Raw genomic sequence first — 21,940 nt, 5'->3', positions numbered from 1 at the left:
CAACCTCCAATTAATTTTATTTTATCAATTTAAAAAATAGTGACATCTACTGTCGAATTATTATTTAGAAAGGAATAATTGCACACACATTTGAGTTGTAAATGTAATTTCCCTCCTTTTTAATAACGTCATAGTGACATAAGCATACTTTAAAATTCCACCTTCGCACGACACGCCACAAATTAGGGTATCATCCCCACCATCTGGATGTGTGGCGGTCCTCCACTGTGCGCTTTACAAGGAGGTTTCTTCCACGTACCACAAAGGTGTAAAATGAGCTTCCTTGTGCGGTGTTTCCGGGACGATACGACATGGGTACCTTCAAAAAAGTGAGTAAACCTTCCTTAAAGGCCGGCAACGCTCCTGTGCTCTGGTGTTGCAAGAGAATGTGGGCGGCGGTGATCACTTAACACCAGGTGAACCGTACGCTCGTTTATCCTCCTTTTTCCATAAAAAAATCACAAATCAAAAGTACCGATTGCGGCACAAAAAATTATGTTACTCAGACGTTTATATGATAAATATCAATGTTGGTTAATTTGATTAAAGTATCACATCAGTGTTTTAATACCTAATTAGCATACACGACTTTATCTACACCCATAATATGAGTCCTCTATAAAAGATTCTGAATCAATTAACTTACTGCTAACATTAAAAAGCCAGTCCTAGTAACCATAATATCATCCAAAGGAGGGTTATTATGAAAACGGATGATATGATGCCTACTACTCGGCTAAGTCGAGTTAGTAAGTCTTTTGTGGGGCGATGTATATGCTTTTAAAACAAGATCCCAGAAAATGTTCAAAACAAAAGTATAACGTTATTCAAAAGAATTATTAAAAAACGTTTGTGTGGTAAAGGTTACTATAACATAAATGACTTTCTTAATGATACCACAGATTGGGAATGGAGTGACCGCCCTCAGGCTATTAAATAATAAGTTTAATTGTACAATATTACTTTGTAAACATATTTATTCTATGAAAAAAAAAGCCCGCTGAGTTTGTTGCGCCCATTCTTCTCAGGTCTGAGGCATTCATTTTGGAATGGGTGGTAGTTTTTTGACTTTCAATAAGTTATGTCACATCCTATTTTGAATAAAAATATTTGAATTTGAATATAATGTTGGTCTGAATTTCATTACAACACTCGTTTGGATGATGTAATGGTTATTAGGACATTGGGTGTTTTAATGTTGGCAATAAGCTAACTGTTTCAGAATCTTTAATAGAGGATTGAAAGCATGGGTGTAGATAAAAAATATTACTTGATTTTCAGGTGTACATATTGCTTGAGGTGTTAAGTCCAATACTGTGTCCGTTAGTGCTGTTATCGCTGAGGAACCGCGCTCTCGATATCGTCGACTTCTACCGCAACTTTACCGTCAGTGTGCTTGGCATTGGAGATGTTTGCTCCTTCGCTCAGGTAATTATACAACAAGACTTAATAAAGCAACTTGAATTAGTAGAATAGTATTTTCCCGGCAAATACATGACGACTGATCAACGCCGCGGGAAGATACTTATAACACTCGTCTAAAGGATTTAAAAATCAATAAAGTACATGTTTGCCAACTTTAAGGTTCCTATTTCATAAGTCAAATTCCAAACTAAACCACCATAATATGCTGGTAGGGCGATCTCCACGAAGCCTTAGCGGTGTCAGAGCTTTATGCCAACAGTTAAGACAGAAATCTCTTTGGTGAGTTCTATTTCCTTGGATGTGAAGAAGCCGAGCAGGTCGGATGGAATTACTCCCATCGTGCCCCTAAGTTGACGTCGGTTCTCACGCCTATATTCCGGCACTCAAACTCAAAAGGCGTAGGACCGGACTCATTTAAGTCAGCCCTTGTATATTCGATCCCAAAAATAGGTCACAGTTATACCCTCTAAAATCTTGTAAAGTATAAGTAGCCGCCAGCTCTTGAGTCATCAGTTGATCAACGACCGGCAGTACGGCTTTGTTGGTCTGCGGGTGATCTTTTGGTATACACAATACATAGACGCGCGGCGGTTATTGAAACCAAGGGAGAAGGCCTCGCCAGTAATTTAGGCCTGTCAGCGAAGGCTTCGATCGTGTATGGGCACAAGGTGTTCCACTCGAAATCGAATTCCACCTACGGATGATACTCCACAAACTTGGATATCATCCCCACTTTCCCGATGTCTGGCGATAGTGCGGGTTTCGAGGAACTTTATTCCACGCACAACCAAAGTAAGAGATGAGGTGAGGAACTCCCTTGTGAGGTGTTTTAGCATGATATGATATCACCTTCAAATAAAAACGCTTACACTTTTCCAAAAGACCCGCATGCATTCTGGTGTTGCAGCAGAATGTGGGCGGCGGTGATCATTTAACATCGGGTGACGTGTACGACATTTCTGACATTCAATTAGTTATTATAAAATCAATTATAAAAATAGGCCAAACGAAGCACTATTTGTTTTTAACTGCTACATAAACATTTTTAAGTACCTTAAGGTGCTTATATTTTTATTTTACTGTTATTATTTTTATCTACACCCATGCTTTAAATCCTCTATTAAAGATTCTGAAACAGTTAGCTTATTGCCAACATTAAAACACCCAATGTTCTAAAAATCATAACATCATCCAAACGAGTGTTGTAATGTTGTACTGAATTTCATAACAACACTCCTATATTTTTTTTTCGATACCCTCATGCGCAAAGAGTTTCAACAGACAGCCACATTCTTATTGCTCGATGCGTGGTATCTGTATGAATTTCAAAAAAAGAACATTTTCGTTTGCGCGCGTTCCATACTACCAGAAGTCGCGCGCCGTAAAAAAAAGTAGGTTATTCGAATCCCCGCCATTTTTATTGTTTTGTTTACAAAATATGAGCGATTCATTTTAAACGCTGCAAAAGAACATTTTATTCAAGTGAATTTTAATTATTGCACCATACAAAATGTAAATTACCACTAAAATAAATAATTGTTTCATTAATATTTAGTTAATTTTTATATAATCAGTAATGAATGATATTAGGTTACTACTAGGACTGGTGTTTTAATGTTAGCAGTAAGCTTACTGTTTCAGAATCTTTTAGATGATTCATATTCTGGGCGTAGATTAAGTCTTGTATGCAACTGTTGATAATAAGGTATTAAAACACTCATGTGATACTATTATCACACTCGGCTTCGCCTCGTGTGATAAATCCACATTCGTGTTTTAATACCCCTTATTACACAACAGTTGCATAAATAACTATTAATATTACTATAATAAAATTTATTGAATAAGGCGTTACTTTGCGGAAATCCATAACTATACAAATTATTTAAGTTTTCTTTAGTGTTAATTCCGCCAATATTTGTCTTTAAAACAATTCGACACGTGTTTCGCCTCTACACGAGGCATCCTCAGGACGTGTTGTCTCGCCAAAATCTGGCACGAGACTGATTCTGCAATTTTATAAGAATATTCATAAAATAAACACAATTACGTACCCACCCATGATCACGAAAATTTTCGCTGTCGCCATAGGTCTGAACAAGCAATTCGTCTTTTATTTCGAAATATGACTGAACTCCGGAACTCCATACATTACTGGTCCCAAATTTTGGCGAACCGTTACAATGCCCAAATTAGTATCATAAGTTTTAAGATCAGTCTTATTGACAGTTGCATAATTAAGATATGAGCACTGAACGAAAGTTAGGTTATGTTAATGAATGTGTCTTATTTGATCTAATATATTTATTTATCAATTTATACAGGAGCCTCATGACTCAGGTCAATAAATACGTTTTCATTTTATAAATCATATCTATAATTGTGCATGATCTACTAGTAACTAGTTGCGAATGCATAGCACAGTCAAGTAAAACTATGCCACTATTCGATACCTACCTACTTATTATAGTAATATACAAATTATTTAAGTTTTCTTTAGTGTTAATTCCGCCAATATTTGTCTTTAAAACAATTCGACACGTGTTTCGCCTCTACACGAGGCATCCTCAGGACGTGTTGTCTCGCCAAAATCTGGCACGAGACTGAAAGTAAATTAACAAACTTAGTAAAATATATATATAGACAACTTACTTAAAATGTAGTAAACAAGGGAAAATTTCATGAGAGACGCCTTTATTGCAACAGCAAAGCTGCAGTAAGCATATTTTGTTAACAAACTCTTATCTATTTATAGCTGGATATCCGACGACACGGTCATCCTGATTGGCAAACACCATTGAAGTATGAGAAACTGAAAGGTAAATAGATGTTTATATTACATTTAAATGTTTGTTTCTTTAGTTCATGTATACGGTTATCATCTGAACGGTAAACAACGAGTCGAGGTTTCATTTAAACCTTAATTTCCGTATTACGGGAACAGGCAAATTGCGACAAGCTCCTTCAATTGTTTAACTTAAACCGCGCACATACAACAACCTTATTTGCGAGTTTCTATGTATCCTACAGATTTTAATTCCTGCATAAGATGACTAAATTAGTTTCAAATTGCCGCAATTGGAAACTGACAAATTTAAACCGGTATTTTAAAAGATGATGATTTTCCCAATCGGCAGCCATTATAATATGTATCCCTTAAATTTCTTTTTTACTTCGTCTTATTCATTAGTTTTAGTTTTTTGACGTATAAAATTTTGTGATACTTGGATCATATTGACTGTAGTTTGCCCTCTTTACATTGTATTCCAACTAACACTAGGAAATGGGTGAAAACGTTTCACGAAATATTATTTTACGCAGGATAAGCTGATCCTACTCCCCCTAGTCTAAAAGTATCTGTATATTATGTTGATTTATATATATTAATAATATTATTATTATCTGCGAGATACTCCTGTGCAGCTATTCGGTTGCGTGAAAAATAATTATTTTCAAGTAAGTGTATTTCATTAAGAATTTACCTGCGCGATCGAATCAGAAATCAGGAGATCCGTAGGAGAACCAAAGTTACCGCATAGCCCAGATGGTTGCAAAACTGAAGTGGCAGTGGGCAGACCGCATAGCTCGACGGACAGATGGCCGCCGGTGGCAGTAAAGTCCTGGCGACCACGTACCGGAAGACGCAGTGTTGGTAGGCCCCTCGTAAAATGGACCGATGATCTGGTCAAGATCGCCGGATTAGGTTGGGCAGCGCAGGTCCGATCGTCATGGCGATTTCTGGGGGAGGCCTTTGTCGGGCAGTGAACGTCTTCCGGCTGAAATGATGACTGAATGATGATGAAGTGTATTTTCTGTTTTGTGTCCATCAGGTTGCAGTGCTCAGTATAACCAAGGTGAAGGTGGCAAGACGGAGTTGTCGCTGGTTGCATTCTCGTGCCGACACCCAGGCTGGAGCCCCACAGAGCCTGCACAACGACAGTTCCTGCGCTCACTGCGACAGAGTGCACATAACGCGCTGCCCCTCAACGACACTATGGTAACGCCTTTTTAAAATGTCTTGGTATTCTCTTCCCGTGACAGTTGGATCACGTGATCGCCTTTTTAAAATCTCTCGGTATTCTCTTCCCGTGACAGTTGGATCACGTGATCGCCTTTTTAAAATCTCTCGGTATTCTCTTCCCGTGACAGTTGGATCACGTGATCGCCTTTTTAAAATCTCTCGGTATTCTCTTCCCGTGACAGTTGGATCACGTGATCGCCTTTTTAAAATCTCTCGGTATTCTCTTCCCGTGACAGTTGGATCACGTGATCGCCTTTTTAAAATCTCTCGGTATTCTCTTCCCGTGACAGTTGGATCACGTGATCGCCTTTTTAAAATCTCTCGGTATTCTCTTCCCGTGACAGTTGGATCACGTGATCGCCTTTTTAAAATCTCTCGGTATTCTCTTCCCGTGACAGTTGGATCACGTGATCGCCTTTTTAAAATCTCTCGGTATTCTCTTCCCGTGACAGTTGGATCACGTGATCGCCTTTTTAAAATCTCTCGGTATTCTCTTCCCGTGACAGTTGGATCACGTGATCGCCTTTTTAAAATCTCTCGGTATTCTCTTCCCGTGACAGCTGGATCACGTGATTGCCCTTAGAATACTACGTTCTCAAACTATTTTCGAGTGAAACAACGCTTGTAATAGACTTCTATAGATGTGAGCGACACGATAATAGCGATGAAATGGCGAGCTGTCAGTACGAATGATATATTATATCATGACGTAGTCTTGACGGTGACTCGTATATATGTTGTAACACTAGAGGAATGTTAGCATTGCCAGTTTTGTTTTCTATGATGAGGAAAGTTAGATGAAAATTCGCGGTGTGGAAGAAATTGCGTCTAGATAGTAAGGTTTCAAATCAGCGTGACCCGTGATCTATGTATATCCATATAAATAAAGTCATATTTTTTTTTTAATATCGACCATACGTATTAATATTTAAACTAAACTAACCTCGGTCATTTGTCTTAAGTTATTGTTATACCAATGTGTAAAGAAAAAGTTGTAGTATTTTTTTAATGGGAAAGGACAGGTACTAATTGTTTTCGGCCGTATGAGTAAAGCAAGGAAGGAGTCTCTTCTTGCAATGTAGTGTATACGAATGTTTACAAACTATTACCACCATGTCTTAACATAACGTCTCTAAAAAAACCAATCCTCTTTGTAGGCAAGGCATTAACTATTTCATTGATCAGAATCGTTTTATCATCGAGCCAAATTAAAAGTCATGGTACAAACTGGTATATTGGTATACCTCGTGAATACATAGAAATCTTAAATTTTAAAAAGAAAGTGAACACATTTTAGATGTCTTGTTAGGTCTCTAATCGAACAGCTTTTATCCATAAATTTTTACAACTAAAACAATAAACCACTGCAAAATACCATCCCATAAAATTATCAACCAAATCTGTTTTTAACTAAATACATGTTTTAGTTCTATAATAAAAAGCTATTAAAATGCGCTGCTACAGTTTGCATAACGCCATCCCTCAAATAAAATATTATATTTTATTGTATTTGTTTTATCTGTTATTACATCTCGTCCGACCATGATCCGATCGTACTAACTCGCCTAACTGAATTGATCCTTGAGCCGGTACAGTGTAGTGGGCCGACAGCCCAGCCCACTAGTTTCAGTTGCGCTATTTGAAAGGGTCAGAAATGCTTCCATGATTTATATGCGTTCACTGATTATGACACATAACGCATCTATGTGCCTGGGATTTTGTAAGTTGTTTTATGTGGGAGCCTGAAAAAAGTGCGCGCGACGAAGTTATCTCCCGCAAAAACCGACAGACAGTTTTGTATGATGAAAGAGCGCTATGGCCGCTGTTCCTCAATGGGTTGCAGTTATTTTTTTAGAACTGCTCTACATTTTTGCATTTTAAAGTATTTCTTATTGTTTTTTGCAGAACAAGACCATGTTAGGCTCATACGTGCAGCAGAGTATATTCGGCGTTAACACACCTTTACCGGCTGTTCTCTCCTACTATCAACAACAAAAATCACCCTACAGATTACCCGTAAGTGCTTTTTTTTTTCTTTTTTTTATATTAATAACTGACGAGACGAGCATGACGTTCAGGTGATGGTAATTGATACGCCCTGCCGTACGCCCGCCTTACAATGCAGTGCCGCTCAGGATTCTTGAAAAACTCAAATATTCTAAGCGGCACTACTGCGCTCGTCACATTGCTTGTATTATTTATTCAATTTTAAATGGTCATATTATATTCATTATATATTATTTTAAATATTTACATTTTGTGTAAATGATGTAAATTGGTGGGGAAGAATCTGGCATGGTCCTTTAAAATATGTTAGGATTATTTGTATAGGTAAATATCCCATAATTACCTACGTTCGTTCGTACACTTCGCATTGTTACTTGTTTAATATCAGCTTTACAGCATATTTGCGGAGCTCTTCTGTGGCGGTACGCCTCCCAAGCTAGAACCATATTTTTTTGTGAGCTGAAGGATAACTATCTACTTTTAATTAGCGATTCAATTTCGATGCAGTTTAGTTTAAGTACCTAAACTGAATCGCTAAGGTTCGTACCATGAAGTGCCTATAACTGAATGGCGTTTGAATCGCTTATGGAAAAATTAACGAAAGAAATTTGTCTGTGATCGGCGGTGTGAGAAAGAGATGACGCTGTACAGTCGTTGCATAAGTCTGTCTCTCTTACTCGAACATTTGGTTACGCGTAAGCGAGAGAGTTCGTTGCGTTTCTTAACCTAAAATTATATGAATTTATTGTTTTTTTTGCGTAGAAATTACTACAAATAAATTATAAAATTGCGCTATATAGCGTCAAATTATAAACCATTAAGCCCTTTTTAGTACTTATTAAATAATAGTAATATGTATATAGATATATAAGTTCTTTGAATTACAAATTAATGGTTAGCAATGGTGTTTTCGTAAAAATAAACTGATTTAAAAGAGTTATGAACACACCTCCATTTATGTTTGATTTGACAGAAGAACAGAGTACATTTTTTTAATTCGTTCTTGCAAACATAGCCCGGCCAGCCTGGTCTTTAGTATTTTCATCAATTCCATTTTCCTTTTCTGTATGTTTTCACTATTTTTTATAAGTTATTAATAAAATGATTCACTTTCTGCTAAGAAAGTAGCAACTTATTCTGAATCGCTCACTTTGACACATAAGCTATCCAGTGTAGGTTGAAATATTACCTAATGGTACGAATGAATGAACAATGTAAAACAGTTTGCGATTCAAATTCCGACTTGATTTGACGTCAACCTATATTGCATAGCTCTAATGACGTTGTGGTATGAAATACTAAAGCAATTCATTTTAGGTCGTCAATTGAACCGCAGAGTAAGAGTTCATTTGCGACTTTGTCTTTTTTTCTTAGCAATGTATTATCTTCTTGGGCTTAGTTAACACCGTTATTAGTTTTCTCTCTACTGCCTCTAGGGCGATCTGTATTTTGTTGATGTTTTCTTTTGTGAGCAACGTGGTTTTGGTATCTATTAGTAGGAATAGGCAGGTTGTACGGACTGTTCAAAATTTTATTTTGAAAATATATAATATATAAGAAAACAATGATTAATTTGAAGGACATGGACGAAACGAGTGACGAAGAGGAAGGTCCCACACAATCAGTCAACCGTCCGGTGGGTCTTGCCGGCACCAGTACAGCTTTGGGCGCCAGTGCATTTGGTATGAAACCGGCCACCGATATGCCCATCGATGAAGTCAGGGATATGTCTGTCAGTACACTGCATCTGTACGATTTACATCTTTCTCAGGTGAGAGAAACTTTTGTTTCATTTTAATAAAGCTCTTTATTAGTTTAGTTGTACCTGATGGGAATTGGTCAGTGGTGGTTCACAGTTTGGTTGCACGCGGAGGAAAGTTTGTTGAAAATCAATTTTGTCGACCCCTTGATCCAGTCGATAATTACACTGACTACTAACATAGGATATACCTATATTTAAGTAATATGTATCCAATTCGGTCTTCTGTAAAGTATAATAAGTCAAAGTAGAAAAAATCTTTATTCACTGTAAAAATTTATAAGTTATTTACTGTGCAAGTCAGGATGAAGTACAAAAGTTACAATAGCATTCAAGTGAGTATAACACTATTCATTAACAAAATTTAGAAACATTAATCACTAATTGGAATTATTCCAACTATCTTTATCATTCAAATAATCTTTCACATTATGAATGCCTTAGATGTTAATTTATTTTTTACAATTCATTAAAATTTTTTAATAGGTAATATTTTAATATCATTTGGTAGTTTATTATAAAATATAACACAATCCACTTTTTATCAATTTTACGGAGCCTAAAAGATGGAATTGCGAGTTTATGTTTGTTTCGAGTATTTATGATGATATATATATATGATATAATATACAAATCACAAGTTAGATTATTGCAACAATTACTATATTATTGTTTTTTATTGTTCGCAATTTTTCGTCAAATAACTGTGTATAAATATATTGTAATATATTTAGTGACCCGGTTTTAGGTAAAATACACTTAATAGGGGTATTAATTGGTACTGGGCTGTTATTCTATAATGCTCATTCGCGTAAATAAAGCCTAGTCGAGTCGAATAAGTGAGAAATCAATTGGAGAAAACCTTAAAAGAGCACTTTATGAACTTTATATATTTTAAATGTTATTAGTTTATAACTGTAGAATTACAATTCCGTTCCGCGAAAATCTGCGTGATTTTGGTGCTCGCGCAGCGTCAGTGCGCATTATTTTACGTGTAGTGACATGGATTACTTTTAATTAGGATAATTTGAGTGATTTTATGTGAAAGCTATTGAAACAAGCTATAAGACCATGCAAAATAAATCATCTTATAAACAAAATAAAGGTAAGAACTTGGTGAGGGGAGTAGAGTGCCGTACGGCACACTCGGTTTTGGTGTATCTGAAAAATCTAGTGCCCTGGGTAGTGTCGATTTGAGAAGGTTTAAATAATAGTCGTATTACGTGTCGTGTGGTACTCATGGTATACCGTGATAGGCTTTGACGGATCGGTGCGATATACTGTCCCTTCTTATTTTCAGTAGTCGTCTCCAGTACCACATCTTAAGGGAATCCATTTATATATTTATGCTGTCTTTCTTGAAAAAAGTTTAAACCCATATTATAATAATTATTACGACATGTTAGAACAAGGCAACCAATTAAAATTGTAATTGTAGCATGGAAAATAATATTGTATTAATGTTGTGCTGGGTTTTTCTTTGCAGTGCTTTTCCCAGTAGACACTAAATTTTGCCATGAACTACTGTAGGTAAACTCATTAGATTTAAGTTTCGATTTTGGTTTGTTATTGACATACCCAAGTGGCACTTTGTGTCCTAATGTTAACATTTAGTATATCATTAAAAATATAATATGAGAATCAGTTTAATTGAATTTCAGACGGGTCCTAATGTGTCGTCGTGCTGCACGAACAACTGCAGCGATCGAGATCCACGCTTGAATGACGAGGCGACGCCACTTCTTCGTCCATAACGTTGGTTTTTGTCGCCCTTCGAGGTTCGACCAGTGTGGGTCTAGCTACCCCATATGTGTATAGACAATTGCGACATACTCTGCCAAAATCGTTCGGGACACTTTCCTGCCTGTCACCAGATTCTACAAGATGTTCAACACGCGTGTCTTCCCTAACCAGTTTTTACAGTAGCTTTACCTGCTTATAGCGTTAAAACAACACGTCGTGTTTTCACCTGTGTTGTAAACAGATTATCTTGAAATTTTTTAATGACATCCATTCTCATAATATTCATATTGGTATATAGGAGCTATAGTTTGTAACATGTGCGATATATTGTGTGAAAACAATTGTCTATATTTTTGTAGTAGCTGTAGAATATTTGAGTTCGGCAGATACATTATATGACGGCATAATTCCTTCTTATTTTCGATAAAACTATTGCCAAGAAGGTGTGACAAAAATGTTACATTTAACAGACAAAAAGGACCAGTCCAAAGCAACAAAGTAATTTCGTATCGATTTGCCTGAAAATAATTATCTGCCGATGGCGAGAAACTGCCGATAAACGTCTTGTGATTTATTGGACAGTATTTACTGTGTTGCAACAGCCGCGATATATCAATCATTTGATTGAATAACGCTGCTATTGCTTTATAGTTGGGTTTTTTTGGGGAATTTCCAAAAAATATTGGTTTGGTACCGCTGCAATGGTTCCGCTCTTCTCTGATCGGTGCGAAATAACTCACACAAACTTTTAATTAAAATTAGTGATTGTAATAAATTTTTATAGTTTTTAAGGAGTGATAATATATAATATTCAAATTAAAAGTATTGATTACGATTAAACGGGCGTTAGTCTATATTATACGAATGTACAAATACTGACATTGGCTAAATTTATTATTATATACAATATAGTGGTTATTAGTTGAATTCTCATATTCTCATATTCACAAATTTTCTATTTTAGTAAAGAAATTAAAGTCATACATGGTATTCCAATTTTTGTGTATTTCAATTCTTATCGAAGACTATCAAAAATGTCACCGATTTTTTAAGTGATTTATAACAAATGGGGGAAATTATCGAATATTTATTTGTGTCTTTATATATGAGGTGTGAAAAGAAGTATAGCCGCAGTTCAGATTAAACGTCTCTGATATTCAAACCCCGGCTGGAAATTTACAAAGGCTATACAATAAGAGTGAAAGTGCAAACTGGCTTAGCTTTTGTTTGCCAAAAACTTGATGAAACCCTAATCTATTACAGTAATACTATAACACATTTTGGTAAATTACAATAGTAAGTAACCGAAACTGCGTGGACTTTGTTAGATAAATTCTTTCTTCAATTGCAGCAACAAATGCTCTTCAATTTTATACCGATTTTTACCGGTCGATAGCTACTATGTAGAAATTACCTCGGATCGTTACGACGTTAGTCCCAAAAATAATAATGCGTATTAAATTTTCTAGTGAACAAGGGCGGATTCGGTTCTGGCACTCGCCGGCTTGTGCCGCGGCACGCTGCACTTGACTCGTGATTAACAGTCAAAATTTGATTTTGGGACTTACTAGTGAAGAAGGGTCAATTCGGTTCTTTAATGACTAGTTTTTGACCGTACGTAATAAAGATATACGTACGTTAGTGATATATGTAAAAGATATATGTACGTTTAAAGATATTGCGATAAAAGACGATCAAGAAAAAAAGCGTTTGAGTATTTTTTTTTACTGACATAGATTAGGTATTGTCCAGTATTATGCATAAACAAAACCTCATCAAATCAAAAATCAAAATCAGTTTATTCACGTATGTCACGGAAATGACACCTATGAATGTCAAAAAAAAAATTTTTCTTATTGAATCTACCGCTACTTCGTAAAGGGTTGAGCTAATGAGAAGAAGTAGCACGAAACTCATTGCCACTCTTTTATATCAAGATTTACATTTACATCGATTTACAAATCATTTCAATTACCTACAATATGTAAAATGATGCAACAAACACACTCAAACGTCAAATAGTCAATGTCTTACACGAGTAAGCCAAAAAAGTAAATGTAAATTAATACAAAAGTTATTGAGTACAGTAGCTGCATCATCCACATACACCATAAATAAATAATCTATCTATTAGAGTCATGACTCAAATCGTATAAGCCTTTGTAAATTCGCACCCCGGCTACCTTTTATCTAACCGTATATGACTATATGACGCATCATTCTTAAATCTTGCCATTACTGTGCTTAACACGTGCTAGGTAAGTAATGCCAGAATTATCAGGAGGAGGCTCCTTTGGGCCTGCCACAGCTTTTATTACCAGTGGGAGGCTCCTTTGCACAGGATGCCGGCTAGATTATGGGCACCACAACGGCGCCTATTTCTACCGTGAAGCAGTAACAGTAATGTATAAGCATTACTGTGTTTCAGTCTGAAGGTCGCCGTAGCTAGTGAATTACTGGGCAATGGGACTTAACATCTTATGTCTCAAGGTGACGAGCGCAGTTGTAGTTCCGCTCTGAATTTTTGGGGTTTTTAAGAATCCTGAGCGGCACTGCATTGTAATGCGCAGGGCGTATCAATTATCATCAGCTGGACGTCCTGCCCGTCTCTTCCCTTATTTTCATAACAAAAAGGCAAGGCTCGAAACAAGCATCATGCACAAATAATGACACAAATAAAAAATTGGATTACTTAATTTAACGAAAACTGAAGTTCAAACAACCTAACTTAAAACAATCTTTAGTATTCAATTTGGCCACTAATAATTTTAATTAAATTTAATTAATTATTCGCCAATTTTAGCAGCTCATATTAATATTTTGTGTTTCATTAATATTGCTAGTTGCATTGTTATTTTACACAAACAATATAGAATCGCTCATTTATAGTTACCAAATATTTGTTTAAACAAAATCCGATTTTATCGTACTATAATAGTGCATTATTATATTTATGCTATACTAGCTGAGCCGACAGACGTTGTTCTGTATATAATAAATAAAATAATTACATATAACATAACATCAAGAATTACTTCGTAAAATATGCACTCTGCTGTCGTAATGATTCACAGCAGAACTATCAAACCGTGCGTCAATAAATTCTCTCATAGAAATTATGTATGGACATAAATTCTTCATCAAAGGAAAAACAAATTTGTTGTTTTTATTTAATTCCGAGTATTTTGCTATTTATTCACCTTTTAAACCTTCTCTGGACTTCCACAAATAATTCAAGACCTTAATTTTCCAAATCGCACCAGCCGTTCTTGAGTTTTAACGAGACTAAAGAACAGCAATTCATTTTTATATATTTATACTATTTTAGTTAGATCTACATTTATTTGTTCCCCTTAAAAAAGATTAGTTACATAATTGAAAGGACAACTCGAAAAAAAATATTATTTGAACGATTAGTCAAAGTCACTTAATTTATTATTAACTAAGTGGATTTTCACTCAAATTTAATGAAAGTTAAGTGATCCTTGTAAATTGTGAGAATATTAAAGCAACGACTAAAATTGTTATTGTGATTGCACATAGTAGCGTCTTAATGTTTTTTATAAATATACGAGTACATACTGTAGCTTTTTTGTGTATCTGTGATTGAATGCGTAGTTTAGGAGCATTAGTGCGTATAATACATCCATATCAAATGATATTGGCAACAGAGGGTGATTTACTAAGCCGCTCCCCACTTTCTACTTAAAGTGTATTTTTATAATTGCTTACCATTTAGAAAGCACTGCCTTACTTGAATGTATTATGCACAGTAGATGTTATTATTTACTAATAAGTATTGTGATATAGAAAGTACCAATAGGCCAAACATTATAAACTTCATTCATATTCTAAAATTCGATAGGATATATATTTAAGACGGTCATTGTTTAAAATATTATAGTATATAGTTTTGTATGCAATAAAGCCTAACGATGATATTATAATATGAAGAGTTGTACGTGTATAAGCTTTTAAAACGAAATAATAGCGGCTCGCTATAGTTATGCTAACACGCGTTTATTCAACAATATAAAAATATTACATATCCCATGCAATATTTAGTAATAATAAATTTAAAACATTGCTTTGAAAATTTTGTGCTCTGGGTCTGCTTTTGTAGACATATTATCATGACATATCATATTAAAGTTCAAATTTCGCGCAGTGACTGATTAGCAAGGGGCTCCGGGTTCGATATCCGGTTCTATATCCTTCTTGTTTTTGTTGATATTGTATGATTAGATACATCATTTACTTCGAAAATATTGCCTTAAATAAATTCTGCTATAACTTTTAAATTTTATAATATGCTGTTGACATCGCGTGCCTATGCTTGGATAATTTTGGATGCGATGCAATAGCTCAATGAACCTTTAGGGTTTCGAAACGTGCCTTTTTATGTCTTTACCATAGTTTCACATAAAATATTGCTTCTATATGATATTATAGTATTCGCTTTTATTGAGTAGATTCTGTAATATTCAATCAGCAATATATTAACAATAAGCGAAATTGTGAAATTCATATTATTACTATTTCAGAAATATATCTGCTGCGTATCATTGTAAAATCGTTCGGGTATAATGTCGTCTCTATCACATTGTAGCAACTAGCCGACAGAGATAGCGACTGTGGAAGCAACATAACTATATCTACAGCGTTCGTCTGGGGCAGTAGAACCGGCAGTTTAATTTTGTGACGGTGGACGTATCGCATCACGGTACGCCTCAAGTTGTTTTATTGACGCGTTACGACTAAGATAATAACGTCATTATCATGAGCTACAGCTATACTATCTCTGCCTCTTGTATAATGTGATGGAAGGAATGAAAACAAAGAATCGAAATCAAGTTGAAACTTAGAAAATTGTTCTCTTACGCGAACATACAAACGTTCAACTCATACATTCAAATGAAATGCTTTTTTAAATGGTTCATGGTCCCCATGAAAATTTTGTTCTGAATAAACAACGAAACTAAGGCTGACATCTATAGAGTGCATTAAGACTATGCTCAAACTTTACTTACGTTTTCTAAGTTATTCTTAACTGAGTGTGATAAAAGCCAAACTTTTTCATTGGGCTGTGTTAAACTTAAGCTCAACATAATAGCTGCTGTAAAATGATTATAAAAATGATGTCAAAGATAATACTAGACTTATAATCAGTCTATCAGTGGGAGCCTTCCTTGCACAGGATGCCGGAAATTACTGGGCAAATGAGACAACATCTTATGTCTCAAGGTGACCGCAGTTGTAGTGCCGCTCAGAATTTTTGGGTTTTTCAAGAATCCTGAGCGGCACTGCGTTGTAATGGGCAGGGTTATAAATACCATCTGATATACGTCCTGCTCGTCTCGTCTCTTATTTTCATTATAAAAAAAGTTCAAGTTTTACATAAGTAAAGTCTGAGCAAAGTCTGAAATAACATAGGTCTTAGTTATTGAAAAAGTATTTTGTCTTAATGAATGGAAATTGTTATTTCAATGTGTACTTCGAATTTATGTTATCGCGTGCATTTTTTTTTTCATATTCTGACGCTGATGATATACGTATGAAGGCTTAAAAACAATATAAGTATCAGTATCAGAAACTATGTTATATCTATGAATGTTTTTATATTATGTTAAACTTGTAAAAAATTAACTAACTAAATATAGTTACTACTGGATGGTTTTTTGAGAAGGGCAGTGATGGCCGAATCGGAAACTACGAGATATAGAGGTAAGTCGTGAAGGGAGTCATGCCCTCGATTGATAAGAAACCAATACAACTGCATATTTAATTAAGTTAGTTTTAAATTTTTTTGAACTTTTGACGGAAATCGACCCGAATGATTTTTCAAAAAAATTCCAACCTGTATTATTGAAGCAATGGATTCTGTTGCCGATAAGCTTCCCTTCTTTTCTCTCAAAAAACCATCCTGTATATACTGTTGGTGTCGTCACCCGATAGCTTTAATTTTTTTAAAGTTTATTCATAACATAATATGATATAAATACATACATCACGTTAATAATTACATAAGTACGAAAATATTGTGTTGCAAATATTTAAAATATTCAATTATATAGATATTAATCGTCGTATTTATAACACCATTAATCAACAACCTATTAAACCTAATTTAGCTATGGAGCTGTTTTGCCCCATTTCTGTCATAGGTTATTTTAATTTGACAGAAAGTGACAAAACAGTTTGATAGTTGGACGTAATTCCAAAAAAAAACGTTCCCAACCACAGATATGTAGAAATTGAGTTAAGAACACAAAACTGGTCTCGTGATTCATATTAACGGACTGACAAAAAATGGCAGACCTACTGTCACTCTTTAAATGACATCATGACTTATTTGCCCAACCCACATGTATGGAATACACTAATATTTATTAAAATTTTAAATACGAATTCTTTTGGAACGTTTTTCAGGAACTACATCCAGTTAAAGTTTAAAAAGAGGTTTAATTATTTTTAGGATGGTGAACATAAAATCGCAATTTCATATATATGTATGAATATACATCGTTTTAGTGAGAATAATACAGTACAATTTAATAATTTACAAACTTACGCTTTATATACGAACTATTAAATAAATAATTTATATTATGACGTATTTAGGTCATCTTCATGAAAATACTTTAATAAACACTTTATTTTGTGTGACGCTTGTGATTAGGAGACGGCTTACAGAAAGCTAAAAAAAAGTCTATTTTTGATAAATTGAAATCAGATGTAACAGTACTTCAGACATTTGTGAAAGTAAAATAAATTAAGAATGATTGTTCAACATATTGTAATAAACATATTTATCATAACAGTTTTATAAATAGAATTAATGCAATAATAATGTTGATTTTTATACCCTACGATGAAAAATATAATATTATACCAAAAGTGATCGCTTTCTATGTAATAAATAATGTCAAAAAAATGCCTTTAAAAAAACCACTATATAGACATTAAGAATCATTTGCTTTAGATTTAGAATAATTGTAACGAGATACGCGTTTGATATGGATGTCGCATCTAAGGCCGCGATTTGAATATTTTTATAAAAACATCGTTCAATAGTCGGAATAATAACCGTTTCTGTTTCTCGTGGCTAGTTAAACGAATCATTATAAAATAATATATTAATTTAATACATCGACAAGCCCAGATTCTTGTAGTTTATTTTTGTATGATTGATAGATAGACGCTGCGACGTTGAGGGCTTGCCATCTAAAGAAATTATTTTTCTCCGTTAGTCTTCTCTCTGGTGACACAGATATATGATTTATATCTATAGAAACTACAACACGACCCGAAATAGGATAAAAAATCCATTTTGAATGTACGCAAGAACAGAGTTTTGTTACATATAAGTCTCTTGATTAGCTGCGATAATTTTTGGGCCCGTTTCATAGTACGAATATGTTTTGATACAATTATCTAAAATTGAGCCAAATTAATACAACGCGAACACGTGTTAGTCTTAACCAGTGCGGGGCTCCTTTGCACAGGATGCCGGTTAAATTATGGATACCACAACGGCGCCTATTTCTGCCGTTCGGTCTGAAGGGCGCCGTTGCCAGTGAAATTACTGGGCAAATGAGTCTTTCGGGAATCCTGAGCGGCACTGCATTGTTATGGGCAGGGCGTATCAATTTCCATCAGCTGAACATCCGGCTCGCCACGTCCTTTATTTTCATAAAAAATAAAATGTACGTTCCAGGCAACCAAACAGTTATATGATGTGAAATCTATGGATAGAGGCAAACACTGGAAGTAAGCTCTTCGATTTGAATTCGGTTCCATTTAAAAAATATATATTATAGGTACTAATGTGAAAAACACTGAGCCTGCGGGCAACATTATGTTTTTATTAAAAAAAATCCCATACGCACGAGTTATAGTGACACACCAGTGTAGTATTACAGGAAATAAATCAAAATAAATTTATATGTATTATGTCAACCGCTTTAGCATAGTAATGATCGTTTAACCAGTCACATTCGTGTAGTGAGACACGGGTTCTGTTGGATCCTTGACCTCTCAAATCTAACCAAATTGTAAATATTTAGTTCAATTTTTTTCTCGTCTGAGTACATATAAGTGTATTGTGATATATATTCCTTTATTTTAGATATAAGCTTAGAAGTATAATGTTATGTACAACTCGTGATTTGCAATACTATATTCGCGGAAAGCAGCAACGTATCGCCCAATTTTTATATCGTAATAACCGCCTTATTATATGATGTATGTGCAATAAATTTTTATAATATTAGTGTTATGAGTAAAATTCTAATAATAATTTTCAATTGTAATTCTTATCCAACTTTGTATTTGTAGTCGCTAGATAATTTCAACTTTAATACCAGTACTATTGTTAAAGAACATTAAAATGTATGAATTTACTAGTGAATATTTGGCTTGATTAATTATAATCAATCTCTTAGTGATAGAGCTACAGTTTAATTCGATCTTCTCTTTCGTTTGATTCAATACAATAGTTAATTCGGTGGAATAAATTAAATAAAGTCTTGAAAAAGAAAAACTATGATTCAGATTAGTTCTCCTTTTGCAGCCTAACGCAGTATTGTTGAAACTTGAAGTACGTTCGAATTTAGGTCCGGTATCTCATGTATCTGCGGTATATCTTTCAGGACAATCATCCGTTCCAGCAATACAATTTTAATATTGGATCTGAACACGTCCAGATTAATTCATTTAAAACTACACATATCGTAATATTGATACAACTGTCCAGCGTAATTATGTCTGCCATGTGTATAATGGTCATTAAGTAATTAACCAAGTTTCTTTATTTTTCGTTCAAAGCAAATATTATAACATTTTATCACACTCATGCTTACTTACACTAAGGTCGGTCGCACATTTTCGTTTTATGATTCGATTATACGAATGCAGGATAATTTAGATTGGTCTACATGCGCACACGTTATTTTTTCGGACCGAAAAAATCCGGACATACTTTTCAATCGAACAAAGTCGCGTCCAGAATGCTGGTTCGGTTATATTATAATTTTACATTTGGTATGTACCTCAGGACACGTCCGGAATTTCTATTCGATTCAATAAGTCTATTACCAAAATCGAAAGCCGAAGTTTCGGCGCGAAATGAAAGATCGACGAACTTCAAATTAAATCCTATTACCAAAGTACTTCGGGATCCGAATAGAGCGGATGGATTTCGTTACTATCATAATAAAACAAACAATGAAATTGTAAATATCAAGCGAATATGGGAATAAGGTAAACGAAAAACAAAATGTTCTAATCTAATCGCGAACTTTGTATCGATCTTCGGATCCGAAACACTTTTGGTAATAGGAAAATGTACGATCCGTCAACCGAAACTTAGTATTTCGATTTTAGTAATAGGGCTCCTGAACTACGTTCGAGTAATTACCGTATTCGATCATTCAATTCGATGTCGCATGTTAAAATTTTGCGAAGTGAAATTCTAATGGAAAAGCGAATGAGTGCGGCCGCACAAATTTTGAATTTTCGTGAGTTCTTTTACGTGTCTTTTATTACTGCCATGTGAAAGCCTAATTAGGTTAGTTAGTAGAAGTTTTGTTGTGTTATTTTTTTTGTAGAAATTTAATGTTTTCGACATTAGTCAAATTTATTATTTAGTAGCTTTAATTGATAATTACCAATGAAAAAGTGTTGTTTGATGATTAAATTTTCTTATGATTAGCGTTTGATGTGTTTGTTCAAAATGAAAATTCGGTTGGAGAAGGTCTGTGGTAAATAAAGAGTTTTTATTCTAAAATATATTGTTATTTAATTTTTTTTCGTGATAAAGAAATAAATTCATATCGCTAATTGAATTCAAAGGTTAATGGATCCCTATCTTGTTTATCGTAGGATTATTGCAGTGAAGTTAAATGCAATGAATTGCTTGATACATATTTTTTATTTATTTATATAAACAATCTAATGGGAAGCATCATTGGTGTTACATGAAATATTATTTAATAATTAACATAATGATGAGAGAAAGGACATGTTGTATAAATCGAAACTACCGTTTGATAACTAAACAGAAAAGATGAGGCTTGCACAAGGAATGTCTGGGAGACTAAATGACGATTTAAGACGATCAAGAATGTTCGCTACCTGCGTAAATGCTTAGACCAGCAAATAATGGAATAGAGCTGCCATTTTCAGAGTTTCTTGTGCCGCTTCTTCTCTCTCAGAGCGCCATTTGTTTCCGAAGCGGTAGTAGTATCTAGTAGTTTTTAGAAATGACATCGAAAAGAATTCTGAAGGAATCAATTTTGAGAAAATAAATGCCGTTTATGCCTTTTTATTGAGGTGACATCTCATTTTTTTCGAATTTGCTGCCTAAGCAACTTATAAGTGTCAACCTTAAAGCGAGTTGGAGAATTCAGAAATGTGTCGAATAGCAATTAACTGGCGTTATGTAATCTTTAGTGTTAATTTTTATTTCGGATTGTGTGAAAACCTTGTCATAAGTAATTGAAGTGGTTGCTCCACATATAGCTAATATATTTAAGGCGCGGTAATACCTCAATATCCACAAAAATTGGTTTCTAGAGAGTCGATTACAACACAAGGCAATGAAAATATTCCGACGCAAAAAATATAGTGCACAAACAAGGACGTAAAGAAAATTCTGCACCGAATAGAATATTTATATATCATTTGAGATGACGAGAGTATAGCCGAGTGGTTAGCGATCCTACCTACTGTGCTGGAGGTCCCGGGTTCGAATCCCGGTAGGTATCATTTATATGATGAATATTGATGTTTGTTTCTGAGTCATTGATGTTTATAGGTATTAATGTATGTTCAGAATGTATTTATGTATGTTTAAGTTACTTACTTATTATATATTATTGTGTTCCGGTAAACAATAGGCGAATGGAGAAATATAGAGGCAATGTTTCAGAAAAACTCTCAAACTTGTATTTGAATTATAACAGTACTCCAAATGAGATGTATGG

The 21,940-nt window shown here is 34.6% G+C and overlaps 1 protein-coding gene across 2 annotated transcripts in view; it reads left to right on the top strand.

Annotated features, from left to right (window-relative positions):
• Nucleotides 1-20,744, top strand: part of LOC126978913 (autophagy-related protein 9A) — a 33,265-nt gene extending 12,521 nt beyond the window's left edge. For both annotated transcript variants that reach the window (XM_050828039.1, XM_050828038.1), the window contains 6 exons: nt 1,282-1,428; nt 4,181-4,244; nt 5,256-5,422; nt 7,352-7,462; nt 9,033-9,224; nt 10,874-20,744. In XM_050828039.1, coding sequence (XP_050683996.1) covers nt 1,282-1,428; nt 4,181-4,244; nt 5,256-5,422; nt 7,352-7,462; nt 9,033-9,224; nt 10,874-10,966 — 774 coding nt within the window. In that variant the 3' untranslated portion in view covers nt 10,967-20,744. The remainder of the gene's footprint in view (nt 1-1,281; nt 1,429-4,180; nt 4,245-5,255; nt 5,423-7,351; nt 7,463-9,032; nt 9,225-10,873) is intronic.
• The last annotated feature ends 1,196 nt before the right edge of the window (nt 20,745-21,940 follow it).

Source organism: Leptidea sinapis, chromosome Z (assembly GCF_905404315.1).
Source record: "Leptidea sinapis chromosome Z, ilLepSina1.1, whole genome shotgun sequence".
Taxonomy (NCBI): Eukaryota; Metazoa; Arthropoda; class Insecta; order Lepidoptera; family Pieridae; genus Leptidea; species Leptidea sinapis.
This window is presented reverse-complemented; position numbering and strand designations above follow the sequence as displayed.